General features: G+C 59.9%; 1 protein-coding gene across 22 annotated transcripts in view; it reads left to right on the plus strand.

Annotated features, from left to right (window-relative positions):
- KIF17 (kinesin family member 17) overlaps nucleotides 1–21,926 on the plus strand; it is a 43,675-nt gene extending 21,749 nt beyond the window's left edge. For 3 of the 22 annotated variants that reach the window (XM_070079169.1, XM_070079177.1, XM_070079176.1), the window contains exons 7-15: nucleotides 625–772; nucleotides 1,981–2,528; nucleotides 3,335–3,415; nucleotides 4,315–4,505; nucleotides 5,556–5,787; nucleotides 16,368–16,622; nucleotides 17,039–17,109; nucleotides 20,249–20,399; nucleotides 21,286–21,926. In XM_070079169.1, the coding sequence (XP_069935270.1) occupies nucleotides 625–772; nucleotides 1,981–2,528; nucleotides 3,335–3,415; nucleotides 4,315–4,505; nucleotides 5,556–5,787; nucleotides 16,368–16,622; nucleotides 17,039–17,109; nucleotides 20,249–20,399; nucleotides 21,286–21,909 (2,301 nt within the window). In that variant the 3' untranslated portion in view covers nucleotides 21,910–21,926. Of the gene's footprint in view, nucleotides 1–624; nucleotides 773–1,980; nucleotides 2,529–3,334; nucleotides 3,416–4,314; nucleotides 4,506–5,555; nucleotides 5,788–8,091; nucleotides 8,116–8,632; nucleotides 8,663–12,378; nucleotides 15,559–16,367; nucleotides 16,627–17,038; nucleotides 17,110–20,248; nucleotides 20,400–21,285 lie in introns of those variants that run through there. The other 19 variants (XM_070079184.1, XM_070079186.1, XM_070079183.1 and 16 more) reach the window with 17 other exon arrangements.
- The last annotated feature ends 1,765 nt before the right edge of the window (nucleotides 21,927–23,691 follow it).

A 23,691-nucleotide genomic window follows, 5' to 3' on the forward strand; every position in this document is an offset into this window, starting at 1 on the left:
CCGGAGTCTGGGGCCCACATCCAGCCTCCTGCACTCTTTCCCCAGCCCTCACCCTGTGCTGGGCATGGAGGCTCCGAGACAGGACCGCCCTGGCCTGTGGCAGAGAGCCCAGCAGTCAACCTCTGATCCGGCTTCGGACGTGGGCCAGGAGTAGTGAAAAAGTGGCAGTGTGGGGGGAGGGGTCACCAAGCGGAGGTCTGGGCAAGAGCTTGGCAGGCAGCAGGGGGCAAAGTGGGCGCGTCTGGGAGTGGCCAGAAGCTGGTGACCCCAAATGCGGCACAGTGAGGACTGGCTCTGCGGTCAGGCTGCCCATTCTGTCCCCGAACATGGGGCGAGGGATGGTCCGGCGGCCCAGGGACAGGTGTGGGGCAGGAGCAGGGGTGGAGGTGGGGGCCACGTGGGGGGACTTTGGGCCGATGAGGAATGGCGCTCGTAGGGCGCTGCTGGGTGGGAAACAGCGAGTGCTGCGTGTGGTGTTGGCCAGCGTCCAGGAGGGTCTCCCTGTGCGGGTCGGGAGCTTCCGTGCCCTGCTTGGGGCTGACTTGGGTGTTCTGTGTGGCCTGAACAACCCCCGGGAGTCCTGAGAGTCGTGTCCCGGGCTGGTCCCGTGCCGCCTGCCCACAGGAGTATGAGCAGCGCCTGGCCCAGCTGAAGGCCGACTATGAGGCGGAGCAGGAGTCCCGGGCCCGGCTGGAGGAGGACATCACGGCCATGCGCAACTCGTACGACATGAAGCTGTCCACGCTGGAGGAGAACCTGTGGAAGGAGACAGGTGGGCGCCCATGCAGCCGGGGCCTGGGCTCCCTTGGGAAGCCACCTTTGTCCCACCCCAGCCCTAGTCCTGTCTCCTCTTCCCAGCGGTGCAGCCAGGTGGGTACCTTACAGATGAGGCACAGAGTGGGCGAGTCGGTCACGCCTGGTCACACAGCTGGGGACGTGGCGTCCCAGCAGTCCCTGGTGGCGGGGCCCTGCTCAAGGCAGACCTGGAGTTACAAAGCACCGTCTCCTTCCAGAGCCCAGCCCCTGCCCCCAGCGTTGTGGATCTTTATTCGAGAGGGAGAGAGACGGATGCAGACAATGTCTGCAATGGCTGGGGCCAGGCCAGGGCTGGTGCCAGGTGCTAGGCACTCAACCCAGGTCTCCCGTGTGGGTGGCAGGGATTCTGCTGCTTGAGCCGTCACCTGCTGCCCCCCAGTGTCTGCACTGGCAGGAAGTTGGAGTCCGGAGCCGGCGCTGGGACTGAAACCCAGGCCCTCCAGTGTGGGACACCAGCGTGTTAACCCCAAGTCAAATGCCCCCCCCCCTCACTTTTGAGTCTGTTAGGGAAGCAACCACATCCCATCACAAGAGTCTAAGCACTGGAGAGAACTTGCACCTGTCCCGGTCTTGGGGGTCTTTCTGTGCGCCTGTTCACACACCCACGCTGCTGGGGAGCTGACTCCGCCTGTCGCCCAGGCGCTGCGACCCCAGTCGGTGGTGGTGACCAGGCTGCCACGCTGTGCGGTGCCCTCTGGGCACTGCTGAGTGCCTGGCGCTGTGTGGGTGCTTCCCCTGCACCCCCTGCCTGAGTTGCCCCCGATCCGTTGAGGTCAGACTCACCTGGGGGTCTTGGGTGTGCAGTCTGCTGACCAGACACTCCCAGCCTGAGAAGGCGCTAAGACCCACGGGAGCCCACCAAGGTGGAAGAGCCGTCCCAAGGCAGGGCGGGAAGGGACCAGCGCTTGGTGGCTGGGGAAGTCCAGGACAGGGGAGAAGGGCAGGATTCCTGGCAGAGGTAGACGGTGGCAGGTTTGAACTCTGACGAGGGAATGGGCAGTGGGGCAGAGATGGGCAGGTGCACTTGCTGTGCCGGCCTCTGGGGGCTGGGGGGCCTCTGGTCTTGCGCTGGCTTCTTGGCGGCAGTGGGCTTGGGCCACCTTTCAGGAAAGAGCCCCTCGTCCTGGCCCCCGCACGGCCTGAAGGTGGCTCTCCCTTGTGCAGAGGCCGTGTTGAAGGCAGACGTCCTCTACAAGGCGGAGGCCATGTGCAGGGCAGAGTTCGCCAGCCAGGCCGAGTTGGCGCCCACTTTCCAGTACGAGCTGGCGGGGAGGCCCGAGGTGTTCTCTGTGCCCTACTCGCTGCCCGCTGCCGCCGGCCCCGAGGTGGACGGCCCCGTCCAGTTCGAGGAGCTGCCCAAGGTGGAGGCTTCCAAGTCCGAGACGTCCTTCTGGTCCAGCGAGTCATCTGCCTTCGACAAGGCCTCCCTGTACGAGGTCTTCCCCGGGCCCCCCGAGTTCCCCGAGCCCGCCCACCTGGCGCTGTCTGCGCCCGGGATGGAGTCCGAGGGCAAGTTCTTCCCGCCCGAGTATCTGGGGCCGGATGCTGGGCCCTGGCCCGAGGACAGCGACCTCCGGGAAGACGAGGTCCTGCACATGCTGCCCGGCCTGCAAGACCCGTTCGCTGATGTGGAAGCCAAGCTGGCCCGGCTCTCCTCGTCCAGGGCCAGGACAGACTGGCCCCAGCCCGCCGCGCCGGAGGTCCCGTCGCAGGTAGCTCGCGCCGTGCACGGGCTGAGCGGGCAGTGGGCCAGGGCTGCCCCTGCCGTGGCCTTGGCCTTGGTGGCAGGCGCAGGGGCAGTTTCTTCTGATGCTGTGTCAGCCCGTGGGAGCGTTGGGGTGGAGACAGGGGCTGTGCCTGGTGGGCGCCAGCTCTGCTGGTGGGGGGGTGGTGGTTTGCTGAGTCACCAAGCCCGGGAGAGCAGGAGGGAAGCTGGGGGAGGGGCCCACAGGAATCGGGTCCTGCAGGGACCCCCGGAGTCCCCGGAACTGCTGCTTCTCCAGCCTGCCCCCTGTCCGAGGCCTCTCCCGCTTCAGCCCGCATTTCCTTGCTTCCTTATGTTCTCTGCTGCCCTTTCCTTTCCTGGGTCCTGCCATGCGCATGTGTGCATGTGTGCACATGTGTGCGCATGTGTGTTCGTGTGTGTGCATGTGTGCGCATGTGTGTGCATGTGTGCGTGTGTTCATGTGTGTGTGCATGTGTGAGTAGGGACAGAGGGCTTTGAGTCACCATGGTGAGGGTTCGGTCCCAGCTCTAGCGCTCACAGAGCTGTGTGACCTTGGACGTGGCCTTCTGGGTTTCCTTGTCTACATGGTGGGGGGAGCACTGGTGTGCCTGTCGCATGAGGGAGCATAGCAAGGCTCCCGGAACCCAGCCGGTGCTCCCAGCATGCCCCGCCTCCCCTCGTGCCCTCTGGGCAGTGCCAGGCGGGAGGAGGCTGAGCAGCCCTGTGGAGCTGAGGAGGGGGCGGGCGGGGGAAGAGAGGAGGATTCTAACCCAGACCACCCCCTCCCCCAAGCTCCTGTCTCCCACAGACCTGTCAGAGCCCAGTGACACCAGCTCAGGCATCGAGGTGGCCGATGACCTAGCTCCCAGGGCCGTGAGTACCGCCCTGGGCCGGCCCTCTGAGTGGTGGGCCAGGAGGCTCCTGCTTGTCTGTGCCCTCCCTGGGCTGTTTCCTTGCCTGTGAGACTGGAGCATCCACCCCCGTCCCGGCCCCCATGACCAAGCAGTGCACCAGGGCAGGGTGGGGGCGCTGTCTAGCCTCTGAGGCCTGACCAACAGGCCCACTGTCCTAGGGGAACAGCGACTTCCAAGCCCCTTAGCCTGGGAGCCCCTGTCCCTAGACACAGAGGCTGTGGGTTGGGACTGACGGTGCTGAGACGGTTTATGGGACCCCCTGTGGGACGTGGGACCCAGTCTGAACGACACTGCTGTCAGGCCCCTCCCTCCCACCCCTGCCCGGGGAGGGCAAGGAGAGCTTTAAGCCTGCCCACTATTCTGGAGAAAGAAGTCTGCGGAGCTCTGGACCAGAGCAGCATGGCCCTGTCCAGGAAGTAACCTGGACAAGGGGGGGAACGGCAGCAGGCAAGGGGACAGCAAGTGCCAAGGTCCTGTGGCCAGCAAGATCTTGACTTTCTCAGTGACACACTGAGGCTAGACTGGCAACGTGTGTAGGGCTGGGTGACGGGGAGGCCAGAGGAGGCAGGGAACTGGTATGGAGGGTGAGGCAGCCAGGGAGGAAGCTGGATTTTCCTACAGGTGCAATGGGAAGCCATGGGGCTTCTGTCCAGGAAGGGAGTGTGATTGGTTTGTCTTTTAAGAAAAGAGCCCCGGCTGCAAGATCCTGGGAGGTGGGGAGGCAGCTGGGAGACTTTTGGGAGGCTCGGAGGTGCTGGCAGGCAGCAAGAGCCCCACTGGGCGTCCCAGGCTGCATAGGGCGGGGGGCCGCCTCCTGGGCTTGGCGCCCGCCCCATCTCACGTTCTCTTGGTGCTCAGGGGGCTGACCTGGCCCTGGACACGGCCACCAAGGCGATGTCAGCAGCAGAGCCTGGAGCGTGGGCGGAGGCCGAGCCCCAGGTGGCTGTGGCGGCCCCAGCCAGCGTGAGGAGGGTGAGCGCGGGTGTGGAGGTGGCCGTGCTGACCGACGACCTGCCGCCCATCGTGGACCAGCAACAGGTGCTCGCCCGGTAAGCACCGGCTCGCGGGCTGGCGGGACCCGCGGCTGGGTGGGAGGAGCCGGGCCCAGGCTCGCGTTTGGGTGCTCTCGCGTCTCCCTGGCTCAGGTGGCCTGGATCCTCTCTCTGGAGTAGGGGTGGGGGGGGTGGGATCAGCCCAGGAAGCCCTGCAGACAGGCTCCAGTCAGGCACCTGCAGGGGGGGAGTGAAGGGGGCCGTGCCTACCTGGCCCCCACCCACCTGGCCTCCAGGTTCTATGGCCGCTGTCCACTTCCACATCAATCTCACCCTGAAGTTATTTCAAATTTGTTCCTTGAAAGGCAAAACTGAGCATTTTTTTTGACAGGCAGAGTGGACAGTGAGAGAGAGAGACAGAGAGAAAGGTCTTCCTTCCGTTGGTTCACCCCCCAAGTGGCCGCTACGGCCGGCGCGCTGCACCGATCTGAAGCCAGGAGCCAGGTGCTTCCTCCTGGTCTCCCATGCGGCTGCAGGGCCCAAGCCCTTGGGCCATCCTCCACTGCCTTCCAGGGCCACAGCAGAGAGCTGGCCTGGAAGAGGAGCAGCCAGGACAGAACCGGCGCCCCGACCAGGACTAGAACCCGGTGTGCCGGCGCCGCAGGTGGAGGACTAGCATATGAGCCATGACACCGGCCAAAACTGAGCATTTCAAAGCAGTAGGGATGTAAATCTTTTTAGGATGTATCATCCGTGTCCCCGCCTGATTCCACATGGTGCGTTTTACGCACCGAGTCCTCTAAGTGTGATCATGGTGGTGGCACACAGCACACAGCCATGAGCCCCGATAAGGGCCTGTTGGGGATGAGTTGTCCCCAAGGCCCAGGGACAGAGACTGTGACCCTCACGGTGGGACACACTCACAACTGTGATCAGGTGCACAGGTACGGAGTCAGGTGGATCTTGTGGGAATCCTGGGTGGGACCCCGGGCGAGCACATCTCTGGGCCTCAGTTTGCCTCTCTGTGAAATGGGGCTGTGGGGGGATTTGGTGAGGTCGCCTGCTGGGCAGCAGGTGCTCACTGGGCACCGCCCTGGTCTCTCCCAGGCTGCAGCTGCTGGAGCAGCAGGTGGTGGGCGGGGAGCAGGCCAAGAACAAGGCCCTGAAGGAGAAGCACAAGGGGCGGAAGCGCTACGCGGACGAGCGCAGGCGGCAGCTGGTGGCGGCGCTGCAGAGCTCGGAGGAGGACGGCGGGGAGTGGGTGCTGCTGCACGTCTACGACTCCATCCAGGAGGAAGTGAGGGCCAAGAGCAAGCTGCTGGAGAAGATGCAGAGAAAGGTGAGGCCCGCCCTCGGCAGGCGGTCAGCTCCCCGCTGCGCACGCCCCCGGTCAGCCACAGGCACGGTCAGCTCCCCGCTGCGCACGCCCCCGGTCAGTCACAGGCACGGTCAGCTCCCCACTGCCCATGCCCCCGGTCAGTCACAGTTATGGTCAGCTCCCCGCTGCGCACGCCCCCGGTCACAGCCTGGCCGCAGCAGTCACAGTGACACACGCCTGCATTCTAGTGCGTGTGCATGCACGTGTGTGTGTGTATGTGTGTGGGTACGTGCACTTGTGTGCATGCGCATGCGTGCGTGTGCATGTGTGCACATGTGTACATGCGTGTGTGTGCATGTGTGTGCACATGTGTGCCTGTGTGTGCGTGCGTGTGCAAGGGCAGGAGAAGGGAGGCAGTGAGGAGCGTTGTGCAGGGGGCTCCAGGGCTGCCCCACCCAGCTGGTCGTCTCGGTGTCAAGGGCACACATGCCAGTAGCACCTGCTCCGTCCGTCTTCACAAAGCGGATGCACCCGTGACACCGGCGCCCAGATGGGGAAGCTGAGGGCTGAGGGACCCTGGGGTGTCTGCATGGAGGGGAGGCTCCGGGGTGGGGGGAGGCCCTGGAAAAGCCTGAGGCGGGAGTGAGGTGGGAGGGAGGTGGGCAGGGAGGAGGCGGAGGCTGAAACCTGGCAGTGAGGTCGGACGGGGGTTGGGGGGCAGTGAGGATGGATGGGGGGTGGGGGGCGGTGAGGATGGACGGGGGTGGGGGGCAGTGAGGACGGATGGGGGTGGGGGGCGGTGAGGATGGACGGGGGTGGGGGGAAGTGGGGTGGGGGGCGGTAATGACGGATGGGGGGAGCAGGGGGTGGTGAGGACAGGCGGGGGGCAGTGAGGACGGATTGGGGGTGGAGTGGAGCGGGGGGCGGTGAGGACCAATGTGGGGAGGCCATCCTCAGCGTCACTTCTGCTTCTTCTGCGCCTCCTCTGCGAGGTCAGGCCTCCGCGGGGCCCGTGGCCAGATGTGCCACCACCCCCCCCCGCCTCCTGTTCCCAACACTGGCAACTGGAGAATCTTGCCAAAGATAAAAGTGGCTGCTATTTCAAAGGCAGAGTGATGGAGGGGGAAAGACAGAGAGGAGGAGAGAGAGATCTATCCACCGGGTTGCTCCCCAGATAGACACAATGGCTGGGGCTGGCCCAGGCTGAAGCTTGGAACTCCACCCAGCTCTCCCGTGCGGGTGCAGGGGCCCGAGCACTTGGATCATCTTCCACTGCTTCCCCAGGCCATTAGCAGGGAATTGGATAGGAAACGGAACAGCAGGGACTCAAACCAGGTCTCTGATATGGGATACTGGTGTTCCAAGTGGCAGTTTAAGCCGATGCGCCCCAACACTGGCCCCTGTTTCGTTTCGTTTCGTTTCGTTTCGTTTCTTTTCTTTTCTTTTCTTTTCTTTTCTTTTCCTTCTCTCTCTCTCTTTTTTTTTTTTTTTTTTTTTTTTTTTTTTTTTGACAGGCAGAGTGGACAGTGTGAGAGAGAGACAGAGAGAAAGGTCTTCCTTTTTGCCGTTGGTTCACCCTCCAATGGCCGCCGCTGCAGCCGGCGCACCGCGCTGATCCGATGGCAGGAGCCAGGATCCAGGTGCTTTTCCTGGTCTCCCATGGGGTGCAGGGCCCAAGCACCTGGGCCATCCTCCACTGCACTCCCTGGCCATAGCAGAGAGCTGGCCTGGAAGAGGGGCAACCGGGACAGAATCCGGCGCCCTGACCGGGACTAGAACCCGGTGTGCCGGCGCCGCAAGGCGGAGGATTAGCCTATTGAGCCACGGCGCCGGCTCTCTCTCTCTTTTTTTGACAGGCAGAGTGGAGACAGTGAGAGAGAGAGAGAGAGAAAGGTCTTCCTTTTTCTGTTGGTTCACCTCCCAATGGCTGCCGCGGCCTGGCGCACTGCGGCCGGCACGCTGCGCCAATCCAAAGCCAGGAGCCAGGTGCTTCCTCCTGGTCTCCCATGCGGGTGCAGGGCCCAAGGACCTGGGCCACCCTCCACTGCACTCCTGGGACACAGCAGAGAGCTTACTGGAAGAGGAGCAACTGGGACAGAATCCGGCACTCCAACCAGGACTAGAACCCAGGTGCCGGCGCCACAGGCGGAGGATTAGCCTATTGAGCCGTGGCGCCAGCCCCCTGTTACATTTTTAACCTGCTTGTTTGGTTCTGTGTATGTGTGGTTTGGGGGAGTTTTCTTTATGGAATTTCTTTGATTTCCACCTTCTGGTGAGATGCACCTGCACATCCCTGGTGATTCTGTGAGCTCTTGTTTTCTGTAGGAGCTGTGACAATCGAATGCAGAGGTAAAGGTTGGAGGTCGGCTTCCTGGGTTTCTTCCTTCAATAGCACCCTCTTCTGGCCATCTGGGGAAGTGTATTTTATTTTTATTTTAAAAAATTGTTTATTTGGGGGCTGGCGCTGTGGCATAGTAGGTTAAGCCTGTATCTGCGCCGGTTCGAGTCCCAGCTGTTCCACTTCTGATCCAGCTCTCTGCTATGGCCTGGGAAAGCAGTGGAAGATGGCCCAAGTCCTTGGGCCTCTGCACCCACGTGGGCAAACCCGGAAGAAGCTGCTGGCTCCTGGCTTCGGATCACTGTTGCGACCATTTAGGGAGTGAACCAGCGGATGGAAGACCTCTCTGTCTCTCCCTATCTCTATAACTCTGCCTTTCAAATAAATAAATAAATCCTTAAAAATTATTTATTTGATCGGCTGGGGGCAGTGAGAGACAGAGAAAGCCCCATCTGCTTGTTCACTCCCTAAATGTCTGCAACCAGTGGCAGGAGCCAGGAACAGAGCCCAGGTCTCCCCCAATTGCAGGGCCCAACCGCGTGAGCTGTCGCTGCTGCCTGCCGGGTGTGTGTTGGCAGGAGGCTGGAGCCGGGAGTGGAGCTGGGGTTCAGACCCAGGTAACTGATGTGGGACTCAGGGCGTCCTGATGAGCAGGGCCAGATGCTGCTCCCGGAAGCTCAGTTGTAAGTGGAGCTCTTGTTCCCTGTCGCTGCCTAGCAGACCACCACAGCAACACGCCCCCACGGTCTCGTGCTAACAGTGTGGGAGCAGCCGTTCCACCAGGCTGGGGCGGCCCGGCCCGGCAGGTGACATGCTGGTTCGGATGCCCGCGTCACACATCCGGGTACCTGAGTCTGCTACCTGGCTCTGGCTCCTGACTCCGGGAGGAAGCAGCGATGGCTCAAGTGACGTGGGAGACGTGGATGGAGGTCCTGGCTCCCGGCGTGGGCTCAGCCCAGTCCCAGCCTTTGTGGGCATTCGAGGAGTGAAGCAGGACAAGGAGCTCTCTCGCCTCCTCTCTGCCTCTCAAATAGATTTTGTTTGGACAGGCAGAGTTAGACAGCGAGAGAGACAGAGAGAAAGGTCTTCCTTCCGTTGGTTCACCCCCCAAATGGCTGCCGTGGCCGGTGCGCTGCGCCGATCCAAAGCCAGAAGCCAGGTGCTTCCTCCTGGTCTGCTATGCCGGGTACAGGGCCCAAGCACTTGGGCCATCCTCCACTGACCTCCCGGGCAACAGCAGAGAGCTGGACTGGAAGAGGAGCAACCGGGACTAGAACCCGGAATACCAGTGCCGCAGGCGGAGGATTAGCCAAGTGAGCTGCAGCTCTGGCCCTCAAATAGATTTTTAAAAAATGCAAGAGAGACTCTCCCCGTGCCTTGACAGGCGGTGTTCTTCCTGGCCGTCCTGGGGAAGCGCAGGTGCTGTCTGTGCCCACTCAGGTGCTGACGGAGCATAGTCAGTGGCTGTCGCTGGATAAAGGACTGAGGTCTCCATGTCCACGCTGGCTGCCGCTCGTGGGTGGGTTTTATGCTGGGCGACCGCCCCGAGCAAGGGCCCCAGGGCCAGCGCCCCTGGGCCTGCAGGCCTTGTGTCCTCTGTGTCAGATTCCAGATTTGTCTGTCTTCAGGATTTTCCCACTCCTGCGGGACCTTCTCTTTTGGGGACGGGTTGTCCCAGCTGCCCCCAGTCCCCTGTCCCTCCAGACTGTCCAGGGTCCCCGGCACTTGGCTTCCCTGTCGTGTGGCAGGAGGGGTCTACGGGCTCTACTGAGGCCAAAGTCCAGTCCTCTGCCTCCGGGTCGTGCTGAGGCCGGCCCAGGGTGGTTTAATGTCTGTGTGTGTGTGCACGCGCGCGCGTGTGTGCGTTTCTGGAGGATTTCACCTGAGAGATCCAGATTTGGGTGCTGTCGCCATCCTCAGGGACCTGGAACTCTCCGTGTGGCTTCTGGTCCAGCCATGTGGCTCAGTGGTGGGGACAGGCGCCGAGAAATGTGCCATCAGGCAAGGAGTGCGGCTGGCGCTTTTGTCGTTGTGCAGACAGCGTGGGGTCGAGGAGTGAGCTTGGAAAGTTCATGGCAATGGACTTGAGAGCAGAGGACAGGTTGAACTCCCAGCTCCCGGCTTCAGCCTGGCCCAGCCCTGCTGTTGCGGGCATTTAGGGAGTGACCAGTGGATGGAAGATCTCTGTCTGTCTCTCTGTCTCTGACCCTCTGTCTTTCAAATAAAAACACAAATAAATTGGAATTTCCTATTTGAAAAAAACAGATAATATGGGGGCCGGCGTTTGGTGTAGCAGTTAGCGTGCTGTTTGGGATGCCCACTGCCCATGGAGGGCCTGGGTTTGCGTCCCGGCTCCACTGCCAATCCCGCGTTCTGCTAACGCCAGGAACTCGGTCCACGTCCCCCGTGCGATGGCGAGGACCCGGCTAGTTAAGCTGCCCCTGCCCAGGAACGCGCCTCACCTGTCAGTTCAAACCAGTGTTCGTGGTGGGGTGTTCTTCACTGAGAATCTGAAAACATCTTGTTCTTTTCACACCCCGGGATTTTGTCTGTTTTGCTTCTCCCATTATATCTTCTAACAGGATTTTTGTTTTGTGAAATGAAGGTTTTTAGTTTCAAAAGGTATTTTGAGAGTCATTGTGAAGTGGCAAAGAACACTTCTTAAGTCACCCAGTGGGACCAGTATCCCTTGATACCCAAATCAGAATGAGACACGAGAGCTACAGACTGACAGTTTCTGTGACTATATGTTCAAAATGCCCTGCAAAACACCAGCAAACCAAAGCCGATAACATGTAACAGGGATTATGCAAAACCCTGCTGCCAACAGTTTTATTCAACCTTGGACTGGAACGTCTAGTCGGTGCAGCTAGGAAAGAAAACAAAATAAAAAGCCTCTAACTTGGGGGCAGCATTGAGGTCCAGCAGGTTAACCTTGGCCTGAGGCGTCGGCAGCCCTCATGAGCATGGTTCCGGTCCTGGCTGCCCTGCTTCTGGCCAGTTCCAGTTCCCTGGAAAGGCCACAGGAGGTAGTCCAAGTCCTTGGCCCCCGGCCACCCGCATGGGAGACCTGGATGGAGTTCTTGGCTCCTGGCTTCAGCTTATCCCACCCTGGCCATTGTGACTGTTTAGGGAGTGTACCAGTGGATGGAAGATCTCTTTCTCTCTCTGTCTCTCGATATATAACGTCCTTTAAAATAAATAAATAGGCCGGCGCCGCAGCTCACTATGCTAATCCTCTGCCTGTGGTGCTGGCACCCTGGGTTCTAGTCCTGGTCAGGGCACCGGATTCTGTCCTGGTCGCTCCTCTTCCTATCCAGCTCTCTGCTGTGGCCGGGAGTGCAGTAGAGGATGGCCCAGGTCCTTGGGCCCTGCACCTGCATGGCAGACCGGAAGAAGCTCCTGCTCTTGGCTTTGGATCAGCACAGCTCTGGCCATTGCGGCCATCTAGGGAGTGAACCAGCGGATGGAAGACCTCTCTCTCTCTCTGCTTCTCCTCTCTCTGTGTAACTCTGACTTTCAAATAAATAAATAAATCTTTAAAAATTTTTTTCAGAGGCGGGCATTGTGGCACAGCAGGTTAAGCTGCTATCTGTAGTGTCGACATTGTGTATGGGCGCTGCTTCGGCTCCCGGCTGCTCTACTTCCTGTAATGTGCCTGGGAAAGCAGTGGAAGATGCTTCAAGGACTTGGGTCCCTGCCAGTTGTGTGGGAGACTCCAGGCTCCTGACTTCAGCCTGGCCCAGTCCTGGCCACTCCCTGGGAGTGAACCAGCAGATATAAGATCTTTCTCTCTCTCCTCTCTCTCTCTAACTCTACATTCAAATATATATATATATATATATATATATATATATATATTTAATTGCCTTTTAAAAAGATTTATTTATTTGAAAGAGAAAGAGAGAGAGAAAGAGATCTTCCATCTGCTGGTTCACTCTTTCAATGGCCTTAATGGCCAGAGCCAGGCCAATCCAAAACCAGGACACTGGAGCTTCTTCCGGGTCTCCCATGTGGGTGCAGAGTGACCCATGTACTTGGGCCATCTTCTACTGCTTTCCTAGGCATATTAGTAGGCAGCTAGATCAGAAATGGAGCTTCCAGGACTCGAACCGGCGCCCATATGAAAAGCTGACATTGCAGACAGCAGCTTTACCCACTATGCCACAGCGCCAGCTCCCATAAATAAATTTTTCTAAAAAAATGAAGTTTAGTGAAGTTGCAGAACACAAAATCAAAAATCCAAAATCAATTATATTTCTATACACTTACAGTGAAAAATCTGCAAGTAAAATTATGAGAGCAATTCCATTTATAGTACATCAGAATAAATACTGAGGAATGCATTCAACAAAAAAGGCAAAACTTACGCCCTGAAAATTTTGAAACATTATTAAAAGAAATGAAGAGACCCACATAAACAGAAAGGCATCCCATGTTCCTGGATTAGAAGATTAATATTGGTAAGATGACAATACTCTTCAAACTGATGTACAGATTCCAGACAGTCTCCACCAGACTTCTTTGTAGAAATTGACAGCTAGTTCTGAAGTCCATATGGAAACTCAAGGGATCCAGAATGGGCAAAACAATCTTTTTTTTTTTTTTTTTTTGACAGGCAGAGTGGACAGTGAGAGAGAGAGACAGAGAGAAAGGTCTTCCTTTTGCCGTTGGTTCACCCTCCAATGGCCGCTGTGGCTGGTGCGCTGCGGCCGGCGCACCGCGCTGATCCGAAGCCAGGAGCCAGGTGCTTCTCCTGGTCTCCCATGGGGTGCAGGGCCCAAGCACCTGGGCCATCCTCCACTGCACTCCCTGGCCACAGCAGAGAGCCGGCCTGGAAGAGGGGCAACCGGGACAGAATCCGGTGCCCCGACCGGGACTAGAACCTGGTGTGCCGGCGCCGCAAGGTGGAGGATTAGCCTAGTGAGCCGGGGCGCCGGCCAGAAAACAATCTTGAAATGAAGAACAGAATGGGAGAACTTAGACTTCAAAACTTAGTACAGGAGTGGGCACTGTGGCGTGGTGGGTAAAGCCGCTGCCTGCAGTGCTGGCATCTCATATGAGCGCTGGTTCGAGTCCCGGCTGCTCCACTTCTGATCCAGCTCTCTGCTATGGCCTGGGAAAGCAGTGGAAGATGGCCCAAGTCCTTGGCCCCTGCACCCTCATGGGAGACCAGAAGAAGCATCTGGCTCCTGGCTTCGGATTGTCTTAGCTCCAGCCGTTGAGGCCATTTGGGGAGTGAACCAGCAGATGGAAGACCTGACTCTATCTCTCTTTCTCTCTGCCTCTGCCTCTCTGTAATTCTGTCTTTCAAATAAAATAAATAAATTTAAAAAAACTTACTACAAAGCTACAGTAATGAAGATTGCGTGGTATTGGCACGAAAATAGACATCTAGATGAGTGTAACACAATTGTGCAGCCAGAAGCAAACCCTCACACTTACTGCCAATTGATTTTTAACACTAATAAGATGACTCAGTGGATAAAGGATATTTTTTCAATAATTGGTGCCGGGACAACTGGAAAGCCACATGCTAAAGAGTGGTGCTGGACCCCTACCTTACACCGAGTACAGAAACCAACTCAGAATGGACCAAAGCCTCGGGGTAAGAGCTGAAAGCATAACACCCTTGGAAGAGAATGCGTGGATCTGTGTCGCCTTGATTGAGCACTGGTTTCCTAGGTACGACACCAAGAGCACAAGTAACAAGCACAAGGTAGATTGGACTTAATCAAAATTCAGCCTTCTGTGCTTCAAAGAACATTGTCTAGGAAGAGAAAGGACCGCCCACAGAATGAGAAAATCTATGTAAATCGTGTGTCTGACCGGGCACTTGTACATAGAGATATAAAGAAGACTTACGACACAGTTGTCAAAGGACAGCCTTATTTAGAGATGGATGAAAGATCCGATTAGATGTTTCTCCAAGGAAGGTAAACAAATGGCTGATAGGCGCATGAAAAGATGCTCACCGTATGTGCTATGAGGGAGATGCGATCCAGAACCATGTGAGATAGCACTTGGCCCCCACTGGAGTGACTGACAGAAAGGTGACAGCTAAGAGGCTGGCGCCGTGGCTCACTAGGCTAATCCTCCACCTAGCGGCGCCGGCACACCGGGTTCTAGTCCCGGTCGGGGCGCCAGATTCTGTCCCGGTTGCCCCTCTTCCAGGCCAGCTCTCTGCTGTGGCCAGGGAGTGCAGTGGAGGATGGCCCAGGTGCTTGGGCCCTGCACCCCATGGGAGACCAGGAAAAGCACCTGGCTCCTGGCTCCTGCCATCGGATCAGCGCGGTGCGCCGGCCGCAGCGCGCTGGCAGCGGCGGCCATTGGAGGGTGAACCAACGGCAAAAGGAAGACCTTTCTCTCTGTCTCTCTCTCTCACTGTCCACTCTGCCTGTCAAAAAAAAAAAAAAAAAAAAAAAAAAAAAAAAAAAAAAAGAAAGGTGACAGCTAAGAAATGTAGATGAGGGGCTGGTGCTGTGGCGTAGCTCCTACAGCCACTGCCTGCAACACCGGCATCCATATGAGCTCTGATTTGTGTCCAGCTGCTCCTCTTCTGATCCAGCTCCCTGTTAATGTGCACCCACATGGGAGACCCAGATGAAGCTCCTGGCTCCTGGCTTCACCCTGTCTCAGTCCTGACTGCGTGGCCATGTGTACCAGCCTCTCCCTGCCCTGCAGGCTGCTTGCACACCTGCCTCCTGCTAAGGTAGCCTCTGTCCTCAGCTGGGGATGGGAAGTGCCATGGATTTCAGTCGTCCGTCCTTTTTTTTTTAAGTTTTTTTTTTTTTAAATTATTTATTTGAAAGAGTAACAGAGGTAGAGAGAGAGAGGTCTTCCATCTGTTGGTTCACTCCCCAGATGGCCGCAATGGCAAGAGCTGTGCCAATCCGAAGCCAGGAGCAGGAGCTTCTTCCAGGTCTCCCACATGGGTGCAGGGGCCCAAGGACTTGGGCCATCTTCTACTGCTATCCCAGGCCATAGCAGAGAGCTGGATTGGAAGAGCAGCAGCTGGGACTTGAACCGGCGCCCATATGGGATGCCAGTGCTTCAGGCCAGGGCTTTAACTCACTGCGCCAAAGTGCCAGCCCCCCGTCCTTTTTTTAAATTAATTAATTTGAAAGGCAGAGATATAGAGAGGCAGAGAGAGAGAGAGAGAGAGAGAGAGTGAGAGAGAAAGAGTGAGAGAGAGGTCTTCCATTTGCTGGTTCACTTCCCAAGTGGCCTCAATGGCTGGAGCTGCACTGATCCAAAGCCAGGAGCCAGGAGCTTCTTCCAGGTCTCCCATGTGGGTGCAGGGCCCCAAGGACCTGGGCCATTTTCTACTGCTTTCCCAGGCCATAGCAGAGAGCTGGATTGGAAGTGGAGCAGCCAGGACTTGAACTGGTGCCCATATGGGATGCCGGCACTGCAGGCAGCGGCTTTACCTGCTGTGCCATGGCGCAGGCCCCAGTCATCCATCTTAGCCAACCAAGCTGCTCCTGCTCTTTGAGGAGCAGCCTGTGCACTCAGGCCTTGGGGCTAAGGGCGAGCAGGGTTGCAGTCAGTTGGCATTGGCAGTCGTTGTGCTTAGGAGGGAAGGGAGGGGGAGCCTGCCTGGCAGACTTGGCAGGGGACCAAGAATCTGGAGTCCGTGGTCAAATTAAGGGGGGCCTGACTGTCAGGTGCAGGGTCTGTCACTCCAGAACAGAGGGCGGGCGGGGGCGGGGCGAGGACTGCTGAATCTGCCCACTGCTGCCCACTGCTGCCCACTGCTGCCCATTGCTGCCCACTGCTGCCCACTGCTGCCCATTGCTGCCCACTGCTGCCCACTGCTGCCCACTGCTGCCCATTGCTGCCCATTGCTGCCCGTGGAAGTCATTTGTGCAGCTCCCTGAGCTCTTCCCGGGCCGTGGGGACTCAGGTGGGCACCTCGGGTGAGCACCTCTAGTGGGCACCTCTGGAAGGCCCCTGTGGAAGTCGTGGGGGAGTGTGGGCTGGTGGCTAAGGGGTCGGTGAGTGATTTTTTCCCCCTTACGTTTTGCAGGGCTGTGGACAGACTAGGTGCTCATTTAAATGCTGGGTGGAGCCGAGGAGAGTGAGGGAGGGATGGACAGAAGGGTGGGGGGCTGGCCGGCTGGGGGAGGTACACGTGGCTGTAGGGGAGCAGGCGGCTGGCGATGGGGGGTGCTGGCAGGACAGTGGCAGGGTGGACAGGGTGTCTGACCGAGGGCGGGGTGTCTCTGTTCCCTGCACACCTCCTGTCTCGTTTTGCTGTCAGCTTCGGGCGGCGGAGGTGGAGATCAAAGACCTGCAGTCGGAGTTCGAGCTGGAGAAGATCGACTACTTGGCCACCATCCGGCGGCAGGAGCGCGACTCCATGTTCTTCCAGCAGCTGCTGGAGCAGCTGCAGCCCCTCATCCGCCGGGACTGCAACTACAGCAACCTGGAGCGGATCCGGCGCGAGTCCTCCTGGGACGAGGATAACGGCTTCTGGAAGATCCCGAAGCCCGTCATCCTGAGAACCAGCCTCCCAGTAGGTCAGAGCACGGTGGATGGGGAGCCTGGGCCACCCCCTGCAGGCTGGGGAGGTCCCTGAGGAAGTGGGGTGTTCTGCAGGCAGACAGATGTAGTTGGAGTTCCCATGGCACCATTCTGTGTGACGGAAGGGACTCAGTGTCCTCGTCTGTGAAATGGGCACAAACGTGGTCTTTATCACCGTTCCATCCTTACAGAGACCCTGTGAGGCGTGTAGATGATCACCCCTGTTCCACACAGGAGGAAACCCAATCTCAGAGGGCGTGGGTGGCTTCTCCAAGGTCACGGCCACAGCAGGGGATTGCATGACCTTGGCTAGGCCGGCAGGTGTCTTGTTTCCAAGCCTGAGTGCAGGCCCTGTCTCCCCCCTGGCCTTGCACTGGGCCTCAGTGACTTCAGCTTTTGTTTTCCCAGCAGTCCCCACTGGGCCCCAGAACAAGGTGGCCCGCAAAACATCCGCAGCAGACAGTGGCGAAGCAGACGTGGTAAGACCCCAGAGCGGGTGCGGGAGCGGGCCCTGGGGGCTTTACCCTCGGGAACCGCTCTTCACCTTTCACCCCGCGAAGGGTCCCTCCTTCTCCCCCCCTCCCTTCTTTGTCTTTTTAATATTTGTTTATTTGAAAGGCAGGGTGACAGAGAGATGTAGGGATAGAGAGGAACCTTCTACCGCTGGTTCACTCCCCAAATGGCCACAATGGCCAGGACAGGGCCAGGCTGAAGCCAGGAGCCGGGAGCTCCTTCTGGGTCTCCCCAGTGGGTGGCAGGGGCCCAAGCACCTGCCACCTTTCCCAGGCACTTCCAGGAAGCTGGTCAGAAGTGCAGCAGCTGGGACAGGAACTGGCATTCACATGGGATGTTGGCCTTGTAATCTGGGGCCTAACCCACTTCACAGTGCTGGCCCCAGGAGTTCTTCATTTTATGTATCTGAGAGACAGTGGTCCCATCCACTGGTTCACTTCCTAAATGCCCACAAGACCCAGGGCTGTGCCAGGCTGACGCTGGGGGCCAGGAACTGAAGCCAGCTCTGCCACGTGGGTGGCAGGGACCCAGATACTTGCGCTATCATAGCTGCCTCCCAGGTGGCAGAGTAGCAGGAAACTGGAGTCGGGAGCTGGAACTGGGACTCACATCCAGGCCCTCCGATATGGGATATGGGCGTTCCAAGGGATATCTTAACCCCTGTGGTACCTATGGATTAATGCCTCGGGCCGAGGCTGGATCCTTCTCTGTGTCACTCCATGGGCACCTGGACCCTTGACCCCATCTGTCCCTGACTCAAAGGCATCTGCAGTCCTGAAGACAGGGAGGGGGACAGCCCACCCCGCAGGTGCAGAACAGGGGCTCCGCCTCAAACCCAGAGGCCCCGGGGCACGTGCTGGTTCCCTGGGCCTCTGCTGGTTCCTCACTTTCTTGTCATGTCGCCCATGCTGATTGGTGCAACAGCAATGCACGTCTTTAAGTCAGGAGCTAGTGAACTTCTGTAAAGGACTTGACAGTAAATATATTTTTTAAATTTTTTTGGAAAAGATTTATTTATTTATTTGCAAGGTAGAGTGTCAGAGTGGGTGAGCTCTTCCATCAGCTGGTTCATGCCCCAAAAGGCTGCAACAGCCAGGCCAGGGTAGGCCAAAGCCAGGAGCCAGGAACTCCATCCTGGTCTCCCGTGTGGGTGGCAGGGGCCCAAGTACATGGGCCAACTTCTGCTGCCTTCCCAGGCACATTAGCAGGGAGCTGGATCGGAAGTGGACTCAAACTGGTGCCCATATGTGGCATGCCGGCATTGCACGCAGTGGCTTAGCCCACTGCCCCACAATGCCAACCCTGTAGTGAGTATCGTGGGCTTTGTGGGCCAGATGGTCCCTGGTATAACCTCTCAGCTCTGCCATTGTAGCACAAAAACAGAGACAACGCGTAAACGAGTGGCACGTTTCGATAAAACTTTATTAAGAATAGACAGTGTTCTGGCAGTAAGATGCCCATGTCCCGCATCAGAGGCCTGGGGTCAAGTCCCAGCTCTGCTCCTGCACACCTTGGGACACCACAGGGGAGGGCTGCAGTAGCTGGGCCCCTGTCACCTGCATGGGAGACCTGCATTGAGCTCCTGGCTTTGGCCTGGCCCAGCTCTGACGGGTGCGGGCATTTGGAGAGTGAACCAGTGGATGGAAGCTCTGTGTCTCAACTACATTAATGAGAATAAAGATAAAAAATAAAGCACCAACAGTCTGCAGGCCAGAGTTGGCTGTAATTTGCTGATCCCTGCCTTAAGCCACTGCAGGCATCTCAGAGACCCACGCAGGCGGTACCTGCGCGTTCCTGCCCAGGCCGCTGTGGGCTGGTGAGCTCCAGCCGAGCCCCTCTGCCCCGGGCCCAGCCTCTGCAGGGCGTCGCGCGGCTTTGTGGACGCTGGATCGGCTGCTGTGCTAGCGTAGCTTCGTAAAAAGGGATGCTTGCTGCCGAGAGGAATTCTGAGCCGGGCCACGGAGCGGTTCTGTCAGAGCCCTTGTAGTTCCAGGAGTTCCAAAGCACTGATCAGCAAAATGGAGAACTCGCTGGCTCAGGGCGTGGGCCAGTTTCAGGCGAGGCTGGACCCAGGGCCTCGAGCGGTCAGCGTCCTGTGTCTGTCTCTCTCGTTTCTGCTTTCTCCAGCTGGCAGGAGACACACCTGCTGGCAGCTGTGATCCAAGGGGAGGGAGCCTCCTCTCTTGAAGCATCCTTAACCCAAAAGGGGGCAGGAAAAAAATTTTTTTAAAATATTTAGTTGAAAGGCAGGGTGAGAGAGAGAGAGAGAGAGAGAGAGAGAGAGAGAGAGAGAGAGAGAGATGCTTCACTGGTTCAGTCTCCAAAATGCTCACAACAGCCAGGGCTGAACCAGGCTGAAGCCAGGAACCAGGAACTCCATCTGGTCCCCTGTGTGGGTGGCAGGCTCAGGTGCCTGAGCCACCAGGTGCTGTGTCCCAGGCGCATCAGCGGGAACCTGGATCAGGAGTGGAGCAGCCAGGACTTAAACCAGGTGCTCTGACATGGGATGTGGGGGCTTTAGCAGACGCCACTACTGCACCTGCCCCAGCCTGTGGCAAGATTCTGACGGGCTCTGCTCTGGGGCCGTGGGCCCACTCTCGGACCAGTTTCCCTGTTCCTGGAGATACAACTCTGTATGGGTGCTGGCCGGTCACATGTCTGAGCTGTGAGGTGCAGGGGTACACTCTAGGGAAGAGGTTCACACTGGGGGAAGCCATGGGTTGATGGCGGTGACGTCACCGCCATCAGTGGTTGTAGCATCAGGCTCCAGGCTGATGACCTACACGGGTAGCTGTGAGCCCAGGACTCCACTAGCTGTTCTGTGTTGGGTTGGATTTGGGGGTGTGTTTGGAGCCTTGCAGGAGGGTGCATGGCCCTGGCCGTCCCGGGGGTGGGGATGGGCAGAACGTAGGCCTGGCTGGAGACTGTGACCCCCAGGCTGGAGCTCTGCCTGTCGCCTGTCCTGGGAGTCCCCCGAAGCGGGCAGCGACTGCCCGGCCCAGAGATGCAGCGGGGCGGCTTCCAGAGGCCGCTGAGCCCTCGGCAAGGGGCCCAGGTCAGGGCCGCACAAACGCGGGCACCACTCAGCACGGGGAATCATCCCAGCAGGAAGAAGACCGCTACAGGGAGATGCTCAGTCGGAGCGACAGTGAAAATATCGCCAGCAACTACTTCCGGTCCAAGCGGGCCAGCCAGATCCTCAGCACGGATCCCAGGAAGAGCCTCAGTGAGCGCCCCTCACCCCAGGCTGGGAGAGGTGCGGCCGGGGGGTTTGGAGTCAGAGGGACCTGAGTCCCAGAGCCCCATCCCCTCTCCGAGCCTCAGTTTCCCCAGCTGTGACAGGAGGGGGAGGACACTCATTCTCAGGGTTAGGTGGGGAAATGGCCCAGCCCGGGGCCTGCACACAGTAGGTGCTCTGTGTGTCGTCTCCTGTGGGCTTACTGTCTCCCTGGGGAGAGCGGCTGGGTCTGGCTCCTGTCTGCCCACACAGTAGGTCCACGGCACGCAGCTTGGGTGCCGGAGTCTGACTGTCACTAGCCAGCTGCCAGCCTCCCCCCGCTGCCGGGCCCTCCCCGTGAGGACTGAGCCCAGGAGGTACAGAGGGGCGACAAAGGCAAAACACAGTCTCAGAAATTGAAAATCACTTCGTTCTGCTTTTACAATGAAAACCAAAGCCCACCCCAAGTTTTCAAGAAAATACTGACAGAGAGCAAACCCTACTTCTGTACCGAGGTTATTTAAGATCCGGAGCAGGTGGAATTGACCACGAAGGGGGGAAAAACAGGACAGGGAAGAAAGCAGCCGCCGCCGAGCACCTGCGCGGTGCCCACGCTGCAGGCGGGGCGGCTGAGGCTCGGGGAGGTGGTGAGGCGAGCCGGGGTCACGCCCCTGGAGGCGGCGAGCTGGGCGCTGAGCCCAGGCTACTGCTGTCTTGAGGCTTTAAAAGCGCAGCCCCCAGCCCAGCCCCCAGCCCAGCCCCCTGGGATGTAGATGTAGCGCGGGGCCTGAGGCCTCAAGTGGAGCGGCCCCGCCCCTCCGAGCTCAGTCCCCGCTGCAGCACCGGGCCTCCGGCTGGGTGGGGCTGGGCCAACCCCTCCACCTGCACACGGCGCTGACCAGCGCCCTGGCCCTCCTCTCCACAGCGCACCACAACTCGCCGCCGGGCCTCAGCTCCCCGCTGGGCAACAGCTCTGCCCTCCTGCCTGCCCAGGTGCCCGAGACGCCCCAGCCCCGGCCCTTCCGCCTCGAGTCCCTGGACATCCCCTTCGCCAAGGCCAAGCGGAAGAAGAGCAAAAGCAGCTTTGGCACGGAGCCCCTGTGACACGCTGCCCGCTGCGACCCGGCCCCCAGGGCAGCCCCCACAGAGCCCTGGGGACACGCGCTCCCTTCCCCATTCCCCAGAGTCCCCCCGCTGCAGGGCCAGGAGCCCAGCGGCGGGGCTGCCCTCCGGGAGAGGCCTGCCCCAGCCGTCCCCACCACGCCAGTGTTTCCACCCGCGCGGAGCCTGCCACGTGTGCCTGCCAGTGTTGGCTTTGCCCCCAGTGGCTCCCAAGGCTCAGAACTGCCCTGGGCCTCCCCAGCAGCCCTGGCCGAGTGGGCAGCAGCTGCGTGTGCGTGGGGCCCGACACCTCAGCAGCCGAGAACTGTGCCTCTGTGTCTTGGATGTCCTGCCTAAGGGGAGCCCTGGCATGTGGGTGGCGCAGGGACCCCGCGGGAGCCAAGCTGCTCAGCTGCCCTGTGGCCCCGAGAAGTTGAGCTACCAATAAACTGCCTTTTCAGATGCGCTCTGCTCCCTGGCCCCTCTGGCGGTGTCACTGGGGACCTCCAGACCACTCGGACTGGGGTCCCGGAACAGCCCTTTCTGGACCAGGGGTTCTTTTTAAAAAATTTTTTTTGTTCTGTATTTGAGAAGCAGAGAGAGACAGAGAGGGAGGTCTCAGCTGTTGGTTTATATCCCTGGGAGCCGGGATCTCAATCTGGTCCTGCCACTCGGGTGGCAGGCGCCCAGCGACTTGAGCCATCACTTGCTGCTCTCCAGGGTGTGCATCAGCAGGGAGCTGGAATGGAGACCCAGGCACTCGGATGGGGGATGGGGCCAGCCAGGCAGCGGCCAAACACCTGTCCGCCTGGGAAAGGGGTTCTGAACCAGGGGAGCCTTTTACAACAGCCCCCTGCAGTCACGTGAGCAAGGGCGGCTTTCAGGGCGAGCACCTGAATCTTCCTGCGACCTTGTGGAAATCAGGGCCGGGTGCCTCAGAAATGAACCCTGCCTACCCTGCGGTACACACCCGGGAGCGCCCCCTGCCCACCCTGCGGTACACACCCGGGAGCCGCCCCCGCCCGCCCTGCGGTACTCACCCGGGAGCCGCCCCCCGCCCACTCCGCGGTACTCACCCGGGGGCCGCCCCCCTGCCCACCCTGCTGTACTCACCCAGAGCCGCCCCCTGCCCACCCTGCAGTACTCACCCAGGAGCACCCCCTGCCCATCTTGCAGTACTGGGAGCGTCCCCTGTCCACCCTGCGGTACTCACCCGGGAGCCGCCCCCGCCCACCCTGCGGTACTCACCAGGAGCCGCCCCCTGCCCACCCTGCGGTACTCACCCGGGTGCCGTCCCCTGCCCACCCTGCTCACCCAGAGCCGCCCCCAGCCCGCCCTGCGGCCCACCCTGCGGTACTCACCCGGGAGCCGCCCTGTCCACTCTGCGGTACTCACCCGGGAGCCGCCCCCCGCCCGCCCTGCGGTACTCACCGGGAGCCGCCCCCTGCCCGCCCGGCGGTACTCACCGGGAGCCGCCCCCTGCCCTCCCTGCGGTACTCACCCGGGAGCCGCCCCCCGCCCACTCCGCGGTACTCACCCGGGGGCCGCCCCCTGCCCTCCCTGCGGTACTCACCCGGGAGCCGCCTCCTGCCCACCCTGCGGTACTCACCGGGAGCCGCCCCCTGCCCTCCCTGCGGTACTCACCCGGGAGCCGCCCCCCGCCCACTCCGCGGTACTCACCCGGGGGCCGCCCCCTGCCCTCCCTGCGGTACTCACCCGGGAGCCGCCCCCCCGCCCACTCTGCGGTACTCACCGGGAGCCGCCCCCCGCCCGCCCTGCGGAACTCACCCGGAGCCGCCCCCCGCCCGCCCTGCGGAACTCACCCGGGAGCCGCCCCCTGCCCACTGAGTCCCAGGCCCGCCCCTCAGGGAGTATAATCTGAGGGAAGAGGCGTGGCCTTGAGCCTCCTTTCACACGGATCACACAGACGACATGGGGCTAAGCTCTGCCTCCCAGGGCCCGCAAAGCTGCGGGTCCTTGGCGCGCCTCCCTCCTGCCCTATTGCCTATCAATACGGTGGCAGGCCCCAAACCCGCGCGCCTGGGCCTGGGAGCTCTTGGAGGAGGCAGTCCGCAGGGCATACCGGGTCCGGGGGGCGACATCGGGTCTGTGTGGGGAACAAAGCGCCTTAGTGAAGGGGGCTGCCCTGGGTGGGGCTCCACGAGGGGCGCGGGCCCTGGGGAGCGGACGGCGTGCTCTGGAGAGCCAAAGGCAGCGGGTGGGAGCCCGG

Source organism: Oryctolagus cuniculus, chromosome 7 (assembly GCF_964237555.1).
Source record: "Oryctolagus cuniculus chromosome 7, mOryCun1.1, whole genome shotgun sequence".
Taxonomy (NCBI): Eukaryota; Metazoa; Chordata; class Mammalia; order Lagomorpha; family Leporidae; genus Oryctolagus; species Oryctolagus cuniculus.